Below are 19993 nucleotides of genomic sequence, written 5' to 3' on the forward strand. Positions count from 1 at the left end.
TTGCCACGTGTATTAGGAATAGAAAGACTCTATATACAATGTATTTTCCTACTTTGTGGTCACCTGTTGTAGATTACCATGCCTTATGCTCATACTGCAGGCTTCTATTAACATGCTTTCTCTCTGCTATTTTAAAACTCTGTAAGAATTTGACACTTTAGAACTCTGTCAAATTTTGTGGAAACTTGCTGCCAATTTAATAAGTTGACAGTGACAAAGCACATGTTCTACCCCGTTTCTAAATGAAATTAGACCATTTCTTGCCTTATAACTGTATTGGCAAAAAGAGCATTCCATGGCTCTTTACAAAATGTACCTGTATTTTAAGTGAATTATTAATCTTAGCTTTCTCTTAGCTCTGTATGAAAAAGCCATCTAAGTCTGCCTTCTGCATTTCATTGATCTTAAAAGTGCGTGCCACCCTTGCCAGAGTTCCTTACATAAATTATTGTACACAATGTGATGTGCACATTATATTTTGTGTGTTGTCAAAGATCCATAAGGAGTTAATTTTGTCAAGAGAAAACATGGTCACTTAATATTTTTTGAGGCAAGACTGCCTTGCATCTTCTTCAAAAGTTTCAAAAGTCTTCAGTCTTAGATGAGTGTTGAAAGAGAAGGACCTCAGTATACAAAACTTTCAGATGCTGTGCATAATCTGTTCTGCCTATGCCTTGTACTTGGTTTGCCTTTGCTGAATTTGAGAAGTGTTTTTAGTGTAAGGTTAAATACTTGAATATTTGTTTCTATGGCAAATTCTGAAACACTGTTAAACATCAGCTGGAAACAGGTCCTCACCAGGGTCCATGGGAACTAGCATGGCTACAGGGAATCCAAGTTCACACACTCCATTTCATGCCAGAAATTGCATAGCATTATTAAAAAACAAAGCTCCTGTAGTAACCTGGCAACATAGTAACTCTAAAGATGAATACTGACACACCCATATTTACTGCAGCTGTTTATTGTGGCACATTTACAATGTGTAAGCATCCAGACAGAACAGTGTCCTCTACAGCATTATACATTGTCACACACAGCTACAGCAATGTTGCTCACAAATGCAAGTTCTCTAAAATATGCTTCCCTTTAGTTTTCTATTCTGCTCCCAGAGTGAATAGACTATAGAAAATAAGGCATCCATTAAATAGTATCACAATCAACAAAGAATATAAACTAAGTTGTCAAAACTGAACTTTTATAAGAGCTAATGTTTCATCCAGCCACTGACAGTAGCAGGTTATTAGGTTGCTAGGAAACATCCAGTTTCTAAAGCGTGGAGAGATTAGAGTCACAGAGACATATCTCCTGTGTCCTTAACTCAGTTTAGACTTCAGGTTTACAGACCTGTATGCCAGAGGAAGATTTCAAATTTTAAAAAATAGGTTTTTTGTCTGATTTTTCCCTTAAAAACATAAGATCCAAACACTGTTAAGCTGAAGACTGTAACTGACTCTGCCCAGTGCTTGATACATGAGAACATTTCTCCATTCAACTCATCCCTGAAACTTCAGTTCAGCCTGGCATATCCCAGCCTCTCTGAGAATAGATTGCCACTTACATCCAGTGGTACTTGTGTTTAAAGAAATATTTATTTTATGCTTTCAGCTATATTTGAGTGGTTTGTGTATCAACTCAGGTAATGACTCCAGAAATAAATTATACCAAATTTCATAGTATTTATTTTTACTGTGAGTGCAAATAAACAAAAAATGCTGAGGGATCTAGTGAGTTTTCATTCCTTCAGTAGCAGGTCAGCCACAGACAGATAATGCCTGCAGTACTGAGGGCTAGTGTTTGGTGTTCAAAGCTGAAGTTGTCCAGCACTAGTTCTACTTATAGTTGAAAGTTACTACATTTATCTTCTACTCTTATAATCTAGCCAAGTCTCTGAACACAGACAGGTTTTTATGCCCTTTGCATTCTAGCACAATTTAACTAAGGAATCAAATAGAATAAAACTACTAAAAACCATCCCCAAAGCCCCTGAACTAGCAGTGAATGTCCAAACAAAAGTCTATAAGTTTAGCATAAACTTCTGCCATAGGCTTACACTGTTTTTTGAGAAAAGCAAATTAAGTCTTCAGAAATAGGGTTTTCCACCAGCTCCACTGTCAAGTTCTTGCAATGTGTGCTGCTTCAAAGCCTCCATGATACACTCCCAGAATCCATTAAATATGTCCACTACAACCTGTGCAAGAGAGGAGTGGGAAGTTGTCAGGTACCTGCATCAAAATAATAGTTTCACTGCACAAGGAGCCTTAAAAATGCAACTGAACTATTAATAATTTAATATCCATTGACAAGAAACTGCTATGAACCACCAGAAAACATTCTGAATACAAGACTGCTCTCCTAGATGCCTGATCCCCACTGCACAGTCAGTAGGAAAATTATTACACCCCCACCCTGACCCATCCTATGCTGGCTTTCTTGTCTGGTTAAACTGAGAGGTGTATGCAGAAAAGGAAATGTCAATGTGTCCATGTCCTTTACCCAGGAGCAAGATGCCCTGCTCTGCTTCATCCCACACTTTTATCTCCAGTAAAACACTCGGTCAGAACAGAGGCTGGTTCACAGCAGGCTCTGTCATCTCCTTACTCCAAAATACATCCCCATCTCCTCTCTCTCATAAATACATTCTATCAGGCATATAACAACACAGCCTGCCAGGACAGCCCAATACCAAGGAGTTGCACCTTTGATCTTTTTAATCAAGAGGCAAATATTTTTCAGCTCCCCCACCGAAAGGCTCTTCAGCAAGGAAGACTCAGACTTGCTGCCAGCCAGGTTAAATATAAACCATGTATCCTGAAATCAGTATTCCTGAAGAAACACAGCTTCAAATAACTGAAGTGTTTTCCCTTCATAATGGAAGTTAGGCAATGCTTTCCAAGTGCTGTGGTAGTATCTTAAACTGCATGCTGTCTTAAAACCTTGACAAGCTGATTTTCTCCCCAAGTTTCAGGCCTGTTAACTGCACAAGGTGTGATTAAAAAGTGCATAAGAGAACACTGAAGGAGTTCTCTAAGTCCTGCCTGTTGCAGTGAGTACAGGAAATCTTAATGCTTGCATATTACACATATGGGGTTCCAATGTTACTGTATATATTATCTTACTTTCTGTGTAATTTTTCACTTTAAGTGAGTCTTAATTTGGAAGTCCCCTCACATATTCTAAGAAAATTGTTGGCTGTAGACATTTTGCTGAAGTGCTCTGTTCATATCTTGGGATTTTTGTGTGGGTTTCCGCACACAACCTCCCCCAGAATTTTAGTATTTTTCATAAACATTGTACCAGGGACATTTCTTAGCATGTTACTTTCATATATACCTTAATAGATAATTTTAATATAGATACATACCATTACAACAACAGAAGAGAGATGAAGAACTTTCCTCCTCTAACCTGTACCTCCCAGAGGTTGGTGAGTCTTTGCACTGTGATATAAATTTCTTAAGTTCTGTCTCTGGAAAGCCATCTTGCTGGTAGTGCTAAAAATTGATACTTAATTAAACCTTTAACAAGGCTAAAACCTACAATAACCCAAATTCTCCCCAGACCACTTTTGAGACACTGCTCAAAAATAGAAGATTCATAGGACCTAATGTGAAAATACTGCTTTTTAGTAGATATTTAGCTTCCATTGGAGCAGAAAAACAGACAGTTTTTTTAAGAAAAACAAAGTAGAGAGGGATTAAAAACCCTCCTGTCATCAATTTGCACCCTCAAAAGTAATCATTGTATTTATTATTTAGATTGGCATGCACTGCAAGTTAAAATATTGAGGGAGATGACAGTTTTGATAGCACCAATCTTGCCCTGTTATTCCAATTGAATAGTCTGTGCTTACCTTGACTGTTTCATATGTATCTGTAATGAGTGCAATGAAGAGACTCAGCACCATATAGATGAACAGACTGATGAAGGAGTAGAGGTAGATCCTACTGAATAACCAAACCAAGTAACTTTTCTGCTGCATTTGTGCAAAGGTGGCAAACATGTCATCTCCATTGATCAATGAAAAAAGGCACTCAGAAACCATGTTCAGAGTGCGAAACTAGAGAGGAGGGAAGATGACAAGGACATGTCACTGCTTTATTTGGACACAAAGACTGTACATAACATGAAGAACAAACACTGAGATGACTGGCTGCCTCAGATCTCTTCCTACACCCCGGGGATGACAAGGTGCAAACAGTAAAACATCTGAGGAACAGTTTGTCACCTCCTATATGCATGCACATTCAATTCAGATAAGCAAATTTCTCTTTTAAGAGGGATAAGCACAATGTCTCTGAAGTTTTAGTCTGATACCAGTGTTCTGCAAAATGGAAATTATTTCTTAAAATATCAGCATGTGATTGGGAGTCACAGGAGCTTCCACTTCTGACTTGGAGCTTTCATAACTTGAGGAAAGTCTGATTGAGTCATGGAAGTCAGACTCCTCAAACAGAGCAGCATCATGTTGAAGATGCACTATTTTTCTATTTTTACATTAAGGGAAGCCTTGACATGGAGAACTAGAAAACAGCAGTAGTAATCTCTCATTCTATTATTCAAGTTATCTTTTTTCATGGTCAGAACATTACCTTCACGTGGTATGGCCCCAGTACAATCCATCCACAGAAACAATAGCCCAGGTAGATCATAGCAGCACAACAGCAGAACCTCATTACATTGGGTAATGCTGCTCGCAGTGTTAGGATGAGAAGCTGCACAAGGCAATGCAAACAGTTAGAATTTAACCAGAAACTTCTTCCAGTCCTCTTATAGCAACAAACAGAATAAATACCAACAATATGAAGATCCCAGGAGATCCTTACATTATACTTCTGAAAGAAACCTAGGTAGCGAATGACTCCAAGCCACACAAGCATAGTAGATATTCCTAAGAGTATGCTGCAGACATCATAACTTGTCAGACTCTGAAAAAAAAAAAAAACAAACAAGAGAAGAAGCAAAAAAATAATAAAGGAAAAAATTAAATATTGTAACAACTGACAGATTCTAAATTATGCCTCTCATAATTACAAAGATTTGTTTAGAAACACTTTTCCTTCAGCAAACTTTCCCAATCAGAAATTAGTTTGAGGCAATATACATTATTAGAGAGAGGTCCCTTGAAAGAGCAGGGGCACTTTGAAGTGCAACTGATTTTATGAGTTGCTCATGCCTTTACACATGGCTGTTTGTAAATCAGATTCTAACAAGATGAGCTTTATTTGCAAGTCCAAGAGTGCAGGTGCATGGCAGAAGCAGAGACACCTCCTCGGTACCCAAATCACCAAGATCTGCAGTGGCACTGCAAACATTTTTATGCTGCTTCTCGACTTGCAGCAACTCCTTCTGGAAACTGAACTGACAGATTCCTCAGAGCATCTTAGGAATCTCTGCACTGCATCCCAATGACAGTGTAAACATGACACAGAACAAATAAGTTCTTCCACTAGTTAGGAAAAACTCTTTGTAAAAATTAGCATGACTTGTCAGCATTGCTCAGATAAATACTCAGGAGGATCTTGTTATGTAGTTGGGAACTATGAACTATATAAAGCTATCAAGGAGAAGACTAATTAGCTTCTAATGAATTCTATGTGGAACTTATATCTATTGGCACTTTGCTGGTTTTTCCACCTATAGATACTGGCCTGTTTTCATCCAAATTAGCATGTACTCTGTTCCTGAACTGCAGCTCTACTCTGGCATGGATCGTGACAGCTTATTTGAAAAGAAGTTTTCATTCATTTCTGTTTCTATTCTCCTAAGAATAAAACATAAATAATAGATATTGGCAATATATATTGGCTAATCCTTCCTATCAGCATAATTCATTTAGAGCTTGACAAGAAACAATTTTAGGATACTTTAATGTGAACTTGTTATTCAACCACTTTCATACAGTAACATGGAACAGGATCTTGTTTTGCAAGTACACAAAGCTCGCAAAATGGACCAAAATGTACCTGTAGAGAGGAGTTTTAGTAAAATAAATTTAGTAAAATTTAGCAAAATATATAAATAGAGGTATGCATAATATAAGATACAGGAATCCCAAATGCAAGGTCTTATTCCAATCTTGTTCTCTTCTTTGCTTTTCCCAAAGCAGGATGGAGCTATCTCTTGTCTTAGCCAGCTTCCTCACAGCTTCTTTCTACTCTCAGTGAGTTTATAGGTCCTGTGGTGAGACAGGGCAATTTGCACAGGGTGTTTGTGATAGTCAAGCTGTCAGCAGATGGATTTCAGACCCATCCTCTCAGCACTAGTGTCCAAAGTTCACTATGTTGCAATGTCACACTTCAAAGTCTGCTACAGATTTTGTGAAGAATAATATTATCTGAATATCAGAGTGCTTCAGGATAACATATTCTAATAATTTTTTCTCCCCTAATTCTGTCAAACATAATGTTTTACATATTTTGAGTTTTGTCCATATCAAGTTTGTTTTAGGAAGTGAAAGCCCAGACCCTGCTGTGGCTGACTGTTAGGTGCATGCTGGAAAACAGAAGCTGGGAAAGCAGCAAAGTGACATTTAAGTGGAGAGACTCTGTTAAACACTTGTAAACAGAGTTCCAAAAGTTAAATTCTAGATTTGAAGAAATTAATCAAATGAGTAAATATAAGTAAAGAAGGGAGGAAGTCAATAGTCAAACTTTCAGAGATAAAGTGCATTTTATTCCTCAGACTCACAGGGTGCAAAGATAATCAGCACTATGATATAGAGTGATATTTGGAGTTTTTAAATCTTGCTATTAGAAACAACATGCATGAGTTGCAATTCTGGAGGAGAAGATAGAGTTTTAAAATGTCATGCCACTCAGAAGCAAGTACAGCCAGCCTAAAGTCCTCTGAGAGATTTAAACCTGGGTTAGACAGAAACAGTTTTGCTTCCATCTGACAGTGTGAAAAGCCTACCTTAGCTTGTATCTCCATCTTTAGAGTTGATCCAACAATAGTTAGGACATCACTAACTATAATCAGGATGTACCATCCATTGACAAATTCCATTTGATCACTGAAAGATACTTCTTTCTTATAATAATATAGGAAAAAGCTTACAAATTCCTAGGGGAAAGGAGGAAAGAAAACAGTTAATCAGTCTCACACAAGACAAGGCTTTCCAAAGAAGGAGCTACACCCACCCTTTGGAGCCAAATTCCTTTAATCACTGATCGTGTGCAGAGGATCAATGAAGCCAGACAAGTCAATATGACAAAAGCATCGAAGATCATCATGTAATGAGTGTTCTTCTGTACTGCAAGAACAAAAATGTACATGTTTATAGTGCATTTATTCTTCTTGACCATCACTGAAGTAAAAATCAAATTCTGATGTTAACTATATTTATACAACTGAATTAAGAAAAATCTTAGCATTTCTTCCCACAAAAGTTTATCTGACACATTTTGTGAGAGACACAAGTGCATCTGCACTACAGATACCACTTTGATAAATTTAGGAGGGTTGATACCATATCACAGATAAACCAAAGCGTGAGTGCTTCTTACAGCCCTGCAGGATTATAGGTGAGAGTTAATCATTTTACAGGGACTGGAATGGCCTTTGGAGTCATAGAGCTTTTCAGAAATATTTTTTTTTAAATCCTAGGAACATTATCATATGTATCTTCTCTCTCAGATCAGTATTTGATAATCAGTTTTTCTGTCCTAGGGCAGTGCAAATAACTCGTACTATTGCTCAGCTAGTCAAGATCAGCATGGAATTAGACATGAGTTCTCCATCTCTTATGTTACTAAAATTCACATTCTTGGTCATCTTACGTTAAACATTGCACCAAATATTTTTGTTGTTTGTTTTTATACCTACCATACAGCTGAAAATAGGTGAGACAGTAGAAAGATCTGATTTTTAATGCTGAAAGGATGGTGGTTTGAGAAAAAAAAAAATCAAACAAGTAAATGCTAAATTTGCAAGGACACACACCAATTCTACAAAATGAGCTGCTGAGATTCCAGCTGACTTCACGAACTGCACTACTCAGAAAAAGCCCACCCAGTACTTCCTTGTTACACTGCTGCCATTTAAGTTGGTTTTGCCATGCAGTGCAGAACAGCAGTAGGTTGTTACTGTGCAGCTGCAGCTGCTCCCTGCCCACCCCTCCCTGGGTTTCAGAGGGGCTCCAGGAGCTGCCTTTGTGCTTGAGGGACCCTCGGGCACCCAAGACGGACCGCGGGGCACTGCTGGCACGGCGGCCGCGAACCAGGGCACCGCGGCTGAGCTCCGGGACGCGCCTCCTTCGGCCCCCAGTAATCCACTGCAGCCTGGATCTTCACAAAAACACCACTTAGCCTCTTCCACCACCAGCCCTTCATTCCCTAACACAGGCATAGCCACAGAGAAAGTGGCAAAGTAGAAAGAAAGACCTGGTTCATCCTATTGCATAGTGGAATCTAAAAGTCCTGGAAAGCTTCTGACTACCAAAGAGATTATTTTTGCTAATGAAAAAAGATTATGTTTTGACCAGGCCAAATAGAGGTGGCTCATTCTTGTGAGTGACTATATAAGAAATTTAACTATCCTGTTATAGCCAAATACACAGTAAAAGGCATTTAAGCAACAATAAGAAGTATTTCTAGCCATTCCACTCCAGCAAGCTTTACCAACAATGCTTCCTTATCTTTCCTGGTGCTAGGTGCTGAAATAGGAGTAAATCAGCTTCAACTTTCCACCACTATCATGTGTCCTGTTGCCTGGTGCTAGAACATTTCACAACTCAGCCTTAAGAAATCAGCAGCATGTTCAGTAGCAAAAGAGAGAAGGGTGCATAGTGAGGCTCTGAAAAAGTTTGGTTTGATGTTACCAGTGATGCAAGCCTTGAGAACTGCTACAGAAAGTATTGGTGTGAATGGATTCCCAGGTTTTCAGATCAGGGGTTGAAGAACAACAAATTCTTAGAAAATCAGATTTAGAGTGCACATACTAGAGATTGTATGTCAATGGTGCCTCACCTTTTCATAAAGAAAAAGGTTAACAAATTGTGCTAGTGGACAAAATTTCAGCATGAAAATTTAACACATTTATGTCACTTACTTGATCCAGAAACATGCCAATCTTTACATTCCCTGATTGCTATGTCATTGTCTAGACTTATTTTAATTCTTCCACTGTGTGCTTTATTATCGAACACGATCTGTATTAAAAAACAACAAATTAAAAAAAGATGCATGTCTTTATAAAGTTAAGCAATTACATATGTAGCCCACTGTATTGCTAAGCCTGCATAATGATTCAGAATAATTGTACTAGGGGAGAAGTTACAAAACTTTTCTAAGCTTAAACTAATTCAAGTATCTTCAAATAAATGCTGTGAAAAGGAAAGAAAAATCTGCTGAACCATGTATTTGACACAAATTTTTTGAACAACTAGTCACTAGGTGAAATTTTTTGAAACTATGTTCTCATTGCTCCATGATCTGAAAACAACCTTTCCCAGAAGCATCTCTAAAGAGAAGAGATTTACACTTCCATTGTACTTCAGATGGATTAGAGCACAAGTGGCTGTGAGCCAAGCAAGTACTTCAGGACCACATCAGGAGCACTCTAAGCTTAACAGTGACAACTGCTGGTTATTTACAGGTACACTAAGCCATAACAGAGTAATCCAGGCACCACTGACCCAGTGGTACTCAACACCTGTGCTGACTGTGTGCAGTAAACCAGCAAGTCACTTTCTGGTTTTGAACAGAAAGACACGTGGCAGGCTTCCACGTACCCGCAGAGTGAAATCGTAACAGTCGGGGAGCTCGTGGTGACGGACGGTCTGGAGGTTGATTGCCTTCAGATTGAAGGTGAGCTGCACTGCCACCAGCCTGCAACAGAGCTCCAGGTTAGCCCTGCACAGGGACAATGAACCAAAACCCCAACACAGGAGGTGTCATTCGCCCTCACCTGGGGAAATCCAGAGTGAAATTCAAATTGTGCTTTCCCATTGTTGTGTTGTTGTCTAGTGAAGTCGTTGGCTCAATGTACAAGCAGTCTGGAATGGATAAGGACTCACAACAATATCTCATGGATTATCAGGTTCTTTAACCGTAATCTGCCTGTCCCACTCCCGAGGCTGTTATGGGCTGTTGGCTACACCAGACAAGATAGCACACTTGAGTGAGGAGTCATCTGAGAAGCCAACTGACACTGGCTTCCTGGAACACCAGCCAAGTCACTCATCATGAGTTCACAGGGATCGCTCCTGAAAATTAGCCCCAAACACTTGTATTAGATGGTCACCAGTGCTAAAGGCCAATCACTTCTTTGTGGCATTTAGACATTGGAGGTGAGGGCTAGGGGTTAGTTACACAGAACTTTTCTTACCAGTTTTGGCTACTAGTAAGTTCAATACAGATTATGTGATAAGACTATACCATACTGTAAAGTTTTTAAAAGAATTTATCAAAAGTGTAGGTCCCATCCTCCCAAAGAACAGATAAAATAGATTAGGTTCATCACCAGTCACAATCTCTGGGTCTATATCAAAGGTGTCGTTTCCAGGACAGATGATTCCTCGCTTGTAGAACTGCTGACAAACAGCCAGAGGTGTCACTTCTGCTCCCCTCTTCTCATAAGCATGATTGCCAACAGAGATGTTGGGCAGCTGGAGGTACTGAAGTTCAAAACAAACAAACCAACTTAAATAGCAACAAAACTGCTAGTCTCTGAGAAAAAGAAACAAAACAAAGCAAAACAAAACAATGAAACAAAGCAAACCAGAAGTGTTTGGATTGGTTATAACCATCTCTTTTATTTAAAACATCACTTAAAGAACTGTGAAACCTAAACCACACAACAGCTGAGTCCTCAAATATCTTAAGGTATTTGACAAAAACATGAAGTACAGGATTTGGATCTAAATACCTTTTTGCTTATTATGTTTTTCTCCTTGCAATCCTTACTAGAAAGCCTAATTTGTTATTTGGAAAGGATTCTGGCTAAAATCCAAGGAGTGCTTTTAGTGTAGAACCTGTACACTGATTAGCTTTAAGGATGTTATAACACTATAGTGCTCTAGCAATGACAGCAAACCTAAATGAGTTGATGTTTTAGTCTTAAGCAACTGACACAGAAGTTCAATTCAAAAAAAGGTATCCAGGCAAAGATCATATATATTTAAAATATTGCAACAACAATTCCTACCTGGTTTATTGCAAAGAATATCTGGTCATAGACATCTGTTTGTGTGTATACAGCATAGGTATCATCCATTCTGTCCATGTATCCTTTCAAGAACAGGTGTTTGAATGCAACAGTGTTCTCTTCTTTGAAGGCAACCACCATTTGGTTGCTCAATCCAAAAACCACCAGCTGAAAAAGACATTTATATTTCCTGTTCAAAGACAAGGTTGGCTTCTAGATTAACATATGAACCCTGTTCTAGGAACAGTCAGTCTTTTGCTCACTGGTAGACACAGCAATTACATGCAGGCTGCTCCATTCCTCAGCTGGTCAAATGAAAGCTTGACTTTAGGGAAACAGTGAGTTTCACAATGTGTCTTTAACATGTTTACAGCATCTTGGCCAAGGACTTGAACTTTTACAAAGAAAATGATACCAACTCAGGTTCGAGCTCCCTATATACTGTTACACTGCTTTGTTAGTTGGCCTGGCATCAATTGACTTGCCCTGGGGGAATATCATTACTCCTCAGCCAAAAAGGCAGGACCAGACTTAACAAGACCCCACTTTGAAGTCCTAACTCCAGTGCACAAAAGGGAAATTGAGGACAACTCAGGAAAACAAACATCTCTCAACCAAGTTTCAGTGCAAAGAGCTTTGAGAATAACTCACCAAAGCTGTGCTTGTAACAGGATAAAACATGAAGCTGGTAAAAAATATGTATTGCAACCATTCACGAAAAGTGAGCACAAAACTCTGTTAGCTACTATCCAGACTGGAAAAGGTTTCCAGTAGTACATGATGTATTATTTCTGGGAGCTCACAATTCTCTTGACTGTTGTTTCAAATCTGGTGTCAGGTGCATTGTGAAGAAACTCATCAGAGATAAGTCTGAATCATTAGTCTACAGATTTATGGCCATGGTGCAAACTGGCTATGCAGGTTTTGATAAGGGTATCTCAGTTACAGAGACACTAAAATGCTCTGTAGGGAGGCTCAGCCCACAGGAATACACCAGCAAACCAATACTGCACAGACTGAATTACCACAAGGCAGATTTTATCTGAAAATACGAAATCAGCATTAGTTTCTTTCTCATTTGGATTCTTCCATCATCAAATTTTACTTTTAGTTGCAAAATGGGAGAGATGGCAATCAGAGAATGATGACACATTTAAAAATGAAACAGTAAGGGACACAAACATGCTGCCAGATGCACAGCAGAAGAGCTTTTTCTGCAGTTTGTGCCATCATTCATGCAAATGGAAAGAAAACATTCTTTTCTATACATGTATTGCCATAGCACTGGCATGACCATAAAGGGAAATCACATGTGGGCAACTCTGAAGGATCATCTGAGGACTGAGAAAGGTTTTGTGAAAACTTTCTTCTGCCTTAAGCACAGAACTTTGAGACAAAGAATTGTGTTTTGAGCAGTAGATAAATGTGTTATATGAAATCTTTGGTGCAAGGCTGGGTGAGAGGAAGAGTGAGGAAGAATTTCTGAGTTTTTTTTCAATGCAAGAGTTTGTATGTCACCAATTTCAGTTCTTATCACTGTGATATTGAAACAGAAATTACTTTTCCTTCCCTCAAACACGACAGTGAAGCGGGTATTGGGGTAACAGATGTGTAGGGATGCCATCCTTTGTGGGGGAAAATGGCAAAGAAAAAAAAAGTAAAGTAAAAGGTCAAGTTGAGCCCTTAAACACAGTTCCTTTCATCTGCATTGGAAGGCTATTTTTTTCATTCTATAGTTTTATGAGAAAATTAGGCCACCTGAGATCTTAGCTACACATATGCAAATAAGATAATTTTGCAATCTATCCTTCCCTTTCTCTGCACCACCCTATAAATAGCATGTCACCTGCATTCATTTGACTTCCCATAAGCTGAGTCCCTGCTCCCATAGGTACTCACCTGGACTGTAACCATTACAATTTTCAGTAATTGAATCCCAAGTTTCCAAGGCTTTCTGCCCCGAGCCCAAAATTTCTCACATGGGTTCATGAAGAAAAATTTTAACTTCCTTCTAAGCTGGTCTTCCAAAAGCCCCTCCTGTGATACTGATGAGTGTCGTTTGTAGCTGCAAAGGTTTTCATCATCATGCGGACTGCAGCTGCTCACAGCCACTTCAGGATTTTCCATTTCTGAAAAGAAAAGCCGTCCTTGTCTGGTGAAAAACCTGCAAGCATCAATATAGTAGTAGCAGATCAGTCTGCACTAACAACCTGGACTCCAGAGGTGCTCATCTTCTGTGAAAGGCATTTACACTGCACACTGAATTTCAGACCTTTCACATATTATTGCACACGTTCTGCAGAACTCCAAGAAAAATATGGCCAAGTTCTTAAATTTACAGCTAGGCTGCCAGGACACTTATTTAATAATGGAATTTCTGTCCATTTGGACTTACAGGATCACTTCCTAAAAGCTTCTTCCTCTCTCACTTGAAAACAACAGCCTATGTGCAAAACACCCTGACACAAGAGGAGCACCAAAAGCCTCTCATGACCATTCATTCTTCTGGAAAAATTATCTCCTGCTGTAGCTAGTATTTTCCCCCACACCTACAAGCCTATGTCCAGTCCCTGAAAGAAATGGAATTTTCAAGAGAGGCGGAGGTTTTCTTATACATTACTGTTAGCATGGTTTACTCTTGGAAATGGAGCATGACAAATTGCAATGCAGATAAATCACCTGAGGCCATTAACTTGTGATTTGGCAGGATTGTGTCTTTTTCTTTTGCCATAAAAGACCCAATGCAAACCACAAGTGATAATGAACCAAACAAAAAGACAAAGATGTAATTGAATCATGATTAGCCAAAGAGGCTCACATTTGAATTCAATATGAGGGGAAAAGATTAGATAAGAACCTTATAAACATGTTTTGAGACATTACTCTGCATAGTATTCAGCATGTTTATATTTTGATCTGTTACTAAATTCAACATTTTATAAATGTTTTATAAAGACTCCCAAACATTTTATAAATGCTTTATAAAATACTAAAGAACTAGCCAAGAATATTTTTTTTCAGATGACATTAAGAACAGGGAAGACAGCCTTGGCTGTGAATAAAGGTGTGCCTTATTAGACAGTTTATTTTTTATTCCCATAAGAATAATTTTGTATATAACTCAAACAAAAAATCATCATCAAGATTGATCAAAGACATTTTTACAAATGTCCAGTCACATCCAGTCTCCTCCAGCAGCCCCTGCACACAGAAGAACAACAGTCTGTTTTAGACATGACTCAAGACCTGCAATTTTGCCAGCTGTCAGGGAACGCAAGAAAAGTCTGGAGTCAGCAGTGTAACACTCAGGACAGGCCCATACAGAGGCCAAAAAAGTTCAGCTCCTGTTTTATCCGACTTCCATTGTCCTGCAGGACAGAGTGCAGTCTGCTGTGGTTTCCACTCACCTTTCTGACAGCTGAGCCAGCATTTCTAAAACTAACCCCTATTGTGACTGCAATACTCCTGTCAATATCAGCGCTAGATTTAAAACAATACAAAAACCCAAAAAAATAAAAAACCCCAAACACCACCAAACCCAAACCCACTTCGTCAATATCAGCGCTAGACTTAAAACAATAAAAAAACCCAAAAAATAAAAAACCCCAAACACCACCAAACCCAAACCCACTTCTGCCCACCCCCGGCGGGCCAGGCCCGTTCCCACCGGCGCAGCCCCGTGCTCCCCACAGCCCGGCCGGGGCGGTCACTGCGGGCCGGGCCGGGCCCTGCCCTCAGCCGCCCTCCCCGTGTCAGCCCTGCCGGCGGCTCCAGCGCCGCGGGATGCCGCAGCCCCGCGGAGGCACCGGCTCTGAGGGGGAGCCGCCCCGGCCAGGCCGGAGCGCGGCTAGGCTGGGCTCCGCGGGGCCGTGCCCACCGGCAGCCGCGGCCTCTGACACCTTGTGCCGCGCATCTCCCTCCTGCCGCACGTGACGGGCGGCTCTCCGCGCTGTAATACACTTCCTACAGGACGGTAACGCCGGCTCCCGATTTAGTGACAGGCTGCTCCACCAGGGGAAGTGATGGTGTTATAAATAGCTGTGTCGCACCCCTCATAAAAAAAAAATGCGAGCGATGCCCGAGCCCCGCGGCACGGGCAGCAGCCGGCAGGGCACAGCCGCTGGCGCCCAGCGCGCCGCTGCCCCGCGCGGCCGGGCCGCCTCCCCGCGGCACGGGCCTGAGGGGAGCTGGGGCTGCCAGCGCTGCAAACCCCCCAAACCCACACGGCATCTCGGCCAGCCAGCTCCCACAGCTCGGAGACGAGAGGGTTATTTCTCTTACCTCTGCTTAAACAAGTCTTATCTTATGTCAATTTCTACAATATGGCATTTCTGATTCAAAAGTAGCGACAGTGCAACATATGTTGCTGTTTGGTTCCTGGAAGGACCATGTTATGACAACTTCTATGTCATACTTAGTAACTTTCTAAGTACCAACCAAACTGTTACAATATTTTAGTAACATAGACAAGCAGTACTGGCTCTTACCAGAAGTTCTGTTCGAGTAAGATAATAGTAAACCATATTTCCACTCTTTCCTCCTTTTTTTTTTTTTTTTTTTTTTGATTTGTGGTTTAATTTCTACAGGCCTATGTATTATCATTATTTTTAGTAGCCCTCAATTTTTCATCTGTCAGTTTGCCCTGTTACATTCTGAAATTGTGTGCTTCTGGCAGCAGTCCTGTCCACGGGCAGTATATTTTCAAATGCACACACTTATTGTGCAATGAAAGCCTTGTGCAGTCCTGTTGTTTGTTCCCAGTTGTCTGTTCCACATCTGTAAGCTCATGCGATGCCAGCTTGATCTCGTGTTAGGACCATGAATCAGCATCTCCTGGTCACTTTCTCTGTGTCCCTTGTGATTTCACTGACTTCTATCATATCATTTTCAGGCTAAAAATATTCCTAGTTTATTCCCAGTGCAAAATATGTTCTATGTCTTCAATCATCCCTGTTATACCTTTTCCAATTTTAATCTATTTCTCTTCGAGTAAAAGAAAGGTGAGAACCAGAACACAGTATTAGCCAACATCCTAATGAAGTTTTCACTTTGTTCTCCTATGGCTTTATTATTAATTCTTAACCTAATTTTACACATATTGTACTTACCATCCCAGATACTGTAAGTACACCTACTGGTTTCTATCAAATAACAAAATCAACACCAGGTGCAAGTAAGCCTGACTTAAGGAAAAGTTGTAAATGTGAAACCAGGTACATTCAAACTGAACCATTTATATGCTGAAATGATTCAGTCATTGCCAAAACTTCAGCTTTACTCCCTACAACTTATACAGTAAAGTTGTGTCCACATATGCACATGTGTTATGAATATTTTTTAATAATTTTTAATTATTTGCTCTTTGTATAGAGCAAAATGGAATAAATGTAATTAAAGGCAACATTGCATGTGAAATTCTGGAGAGACAAAGTAATTTTCAAGATGGTATTTTTAACAAGTTCCTAAATGTTAACCAACAGAAATGAGTTTTTTAGCTTGCTAGTGATACAACAAATTAAGCAATTAGCACATGGTTTTAATCCTTTCCTTGTAGTGCTTTTGTAAAATGGACATGCATCCAATTCTTCTGTCATTCCAAATTATAGTAAATTACAGTCCTAAAATAGTAATGTACACAAATTTGACCTTAAATCATTCAATTAGGCAACTAATGAATCATTCTGTGTCCTCAAATCAGGTGACATCTTTTGCAGAACTGATAGCTAATTAGTTTTTTGCCTTTTGCAGAACCTAGCAACTTCACGGATTGGTTTTTAGCTGTAAATGTTTCAGTACATTAAATGATTAGGAGAACACTCTGATCTTATTTTTTCTCTTAAGCCTAATGTTCAAAATATTAGAGCCATCTGTAAACAAACTAGGCTATTAAATTTCAAACATAGTTGTCAAATATTTACCCAGATTTTAGCAATTACATAATGTAACACTGTGTTCTACTGGAAAAGTGCTGAAAAACTAGACTGAACATAATTAATGAAACCTAAATATTACTTACTTTCTAAAAATTAAATACATGGCAATATTTATGACAATTCTCAAAAGCTATAATTTTATATAGATTTCACACTCTTAAAATTTTCAAATTATGTTAATTTAAATGTTGTTTCTAACCTCTCCTCAATCATAGAATCATGAATTTTTATAAGCAAAATGGAAAGGCATAATACATTTGTGTGTACTTGACAAGTCCTTTTTAAATTAGCAGTATAGAAATACCCTAGAGAGAGAGAGAGAGAGTAGGAACTAAGCATGATTAAAAAATTAATCATTTTGGTCACATTTTCAGACAGTCCACTAAAATAGAATGATTTTTTCATGGCTTTCTTGATAGCATTTAGTATTTTGCATAAAAACTTAGGGTGAAAAAAAAGCAAATCCCCAAACTAAAAGGTAACTACTGAAAATAGTAGCTTTTGACTTCCATATTGGAACTTTTGTTCTATTATACTTTTTTGGAAGAGGTGAGGTACACAAGGCTTCTCCTCAATAGATATTTGAAAGTTTGGTGTGTGTGTTTCTTGAAGGCAACACCTAGAGGTTACCATATTCCTGGGTAAAAACCAGCTTTGCATCCAGGCTTTGTAAATGGCTGTGGGCCTGGTTATGCTTCCAGGGAAGTTTCTGGAAGCTTTCTCTGCAGGCCTTCCCTGTTTCCTGGCCACTGACCATCCCATGGCCACCCAGAGAAGTTTGTGGAAGCTCTGCCTTGGCTTTCTCTGCAGGCCTTCCCTGTTTCCTGGCCACTGACCATCCCATGGCCACGGGATGACGGAGGGGCAGGGTGATACCGTGCTGGGGATGTTGTAGGAGAGGATAAGCAGTCTGTAATTTTCTGTCTGCTTTCCGGCCAGGAGGCCCTGTGCACCCCAAGGGAAGCAGCAACAGCCCCAGTGACTGCTCTGTTCATCTGCAACCCCTAAACCCTTAAATCTGCACCTTTGTATCAACAATGCAGATACAGGCACCAGGCACTGACACCAGATTCCCCACCACGGCCCTTCTCTCTGTACTGCTGCAACCACCTCTGTAGCTCCTCCTTTCAGAGAAGGAGGAGGAACTGATTATTGGGACACCATTTTCAAGAGTTTTAACTGTTTATATAGGTAAAACATGCTTGAAATCCATTGAAAGGAAAGGGATGTTTTTATTTGTGAGTTCCTTTACTAAACATAGGATGTGACTTATGTCAGCCTTCTCAGTGTTTCCTCCATTCATGTGACTTAGAGATTAGGACACTCAGAGGAACTCACTCAAAATTTCCAAACTAGCTTTGTTGCAGTGCATAATTATGAAATGGTGAATTAAAACGTTGTGACTGGAATATATATGAGATGGTTTATATTGTGCTTCAACTAATTTCTACAACAGCTGCCCCCACCTCTTACCCTGGAGGGCTGTCTCTCTTACACAGAGGCATAAATGTTGGTTTCAAATTAGAATAGTCACAAAACCTATTTACAAAATGTTGCAATTTTTGTATGTAAAGTATGCAAGAAGATAGATAAGAAACAGCTTTGCACAGCTTTCCTTTATAAATAAGGAAAAATTAGTCTCTTTTGACCGTCTAAGTTATATGCACTCTCAGTGAGGTAGGTCAATAAGCTAAGCATACTGTATAGGCTCCTTTGAAAGATTATATATATATATATATCTATGAAAGTATATAATTATACATATATATATGAAAATATATTGGCTTACACAGAACTATGTTAACAGTGTTTCTACTCCTGTATTTGACAAAAAGACTGTGAGAATGAGGTCAGAAAAAATTGCCAACATTCTCCTTACATTCATTATATATAATTGGGGCATAGGGGTTAAAAACATCATCCCATGCATAGCAAAAGTTTCAGAATTCTGAAACATTAATTTTCTTTGCATTGATATCACCATTGCTTTTTGGCTGAAGCAAAAGATTAAATTGCTACTATTCTTCAGACAGATTAATGAAGGGGACTGCATTTGCCATAATCAAGAGAGATTAAAGAGAGATATGCACTAACTTGCCATGGATGCAGCCTGCCCCCTGTGATCTGCCAGATCCAGTATGATACAGGAAGGAGTCTGAGGATTTATAGAGTATATTTTTCTACACTGACTGGAGTGAAAAAGAAATATGTATAGCTGTTATAAGAGTGTCAGGCTGCTCACATTAAAGCCAACACCGAAATTTACCTTGAGTTCATGGGAGGCCAACATGTATCCCAAACCTCAGCTATTCCATCAGGCTATAATCCATGACCCATATTTTGCCATCAGTGGCCATCTCCATGCTAAAATTTAGATCAAAGGCTAAGATTATATTGCTTGCTTCTGGAGTATTTGAGAACTGTGTTACAAAACAGTAAACCACTGTTTCTCAGTCTGGGTATGCCGCAGAAATTGCAAATGCACAGGCCACAGCATGTTTGTTTTAGCACTCACTATTTTCAGACTGTTCATAAGGAAACCCTCAAGACAGAACATTTATTTTATAAACTCACCTTTTTAACTTAAGCATCTTGACAGTAAATGTGCTGTTCATGTGCACAGGCAGACAGGCTGTAGCTCCTGTAAGAGATCATAAGAAATATTTATGTCATACCAGCGTTCCTGAAGGTGCCATCTCTTTCTGTCCTATCTGCATCTATTTTCCTCTTGTTATTGGTAAAATTGTGATAGCACCCAAATACCATAGGTGCTCTCTAGACATTTAAAAAATGGTTCTTCTCCCAGTCAGTTTACAGTCTTAAAAGTGTGAACATGGAGAGGGAGGATACAAACAAAGTGAGAGTCCCATTGTCCTCACGCCATCTGAACACCTCTGGCTCTTCAATATTAA

The 19993-nt window shown here is 39.4% G+C and overlaps 1 protein-coding gene across 4 annotated transcripts; it reads right to left on the bottom strand.

The window, feature by feature from the left end:
• Positions 1-948: 948 nt before the first annotated feature.
• LOC120510849 (mucolipin-3-like) lies at positions 949-19699 on the bottom strand. 4 transcript variants are annotated; one of them, XM_039727142.1, is made up of 14 exons: positions 19656-19699; positions 13048-13277; positions 11149-11316; positions 10465-10618; positions 9910-9997; positions 9734-9830; positions 9052-9151; positions 7143-7255; positions 6916-7065; positions 4827-4928; positions 4593-4715; positions 3854-4060; positions 3365-3494; positions 949-2191 (listed from the first exon to the last, which is right to left on the bottom strand). In XM_039727142.1, the coding sequence occupies exons 2-14, from the start codon at positions 13273-13275 to the stop codon at positions 2172-2174; spliced, it is 1680 nt and encodes a 559-aa protein (XP_039583076.1). In that variant the 5' UTR covers positions 13276-13277; positions 19656-19699; the 3' UTR covers positions 949-2171. The 4 variants fall into 4 exon arrangements, 3 of the variants coding, with proteins under 3 accessions (XP_039583076.1, XP_039583077.1, XP_039583078.1); XM_039727143.1 differs by lacking the exon at positions 19656-19699 and adding an exon at positions 14556-14574; XR_005629605.1 differs by lacking the exon at positions 19656-19699 and having other exon boundaries at positions 2159-2191; positions 4796-4928.
• Positions 19700-19993: the final 294 nt, after the last annotated feature.

The sequence above is a fragment of the Passer montanus genome, unplaced genomic scaffold, assembly GCF_014805655.1.
Source record: "Passer montanus isolate IOZ18808 unplaced genomic scaffold, ASM1480565v1 scaffold60, whole genome shotgun sequence".
NCBI lineage: Eukaryota > Metazoa > Chordata > Aves > Passeriformes > Passeridae > Passer > Passer montanus.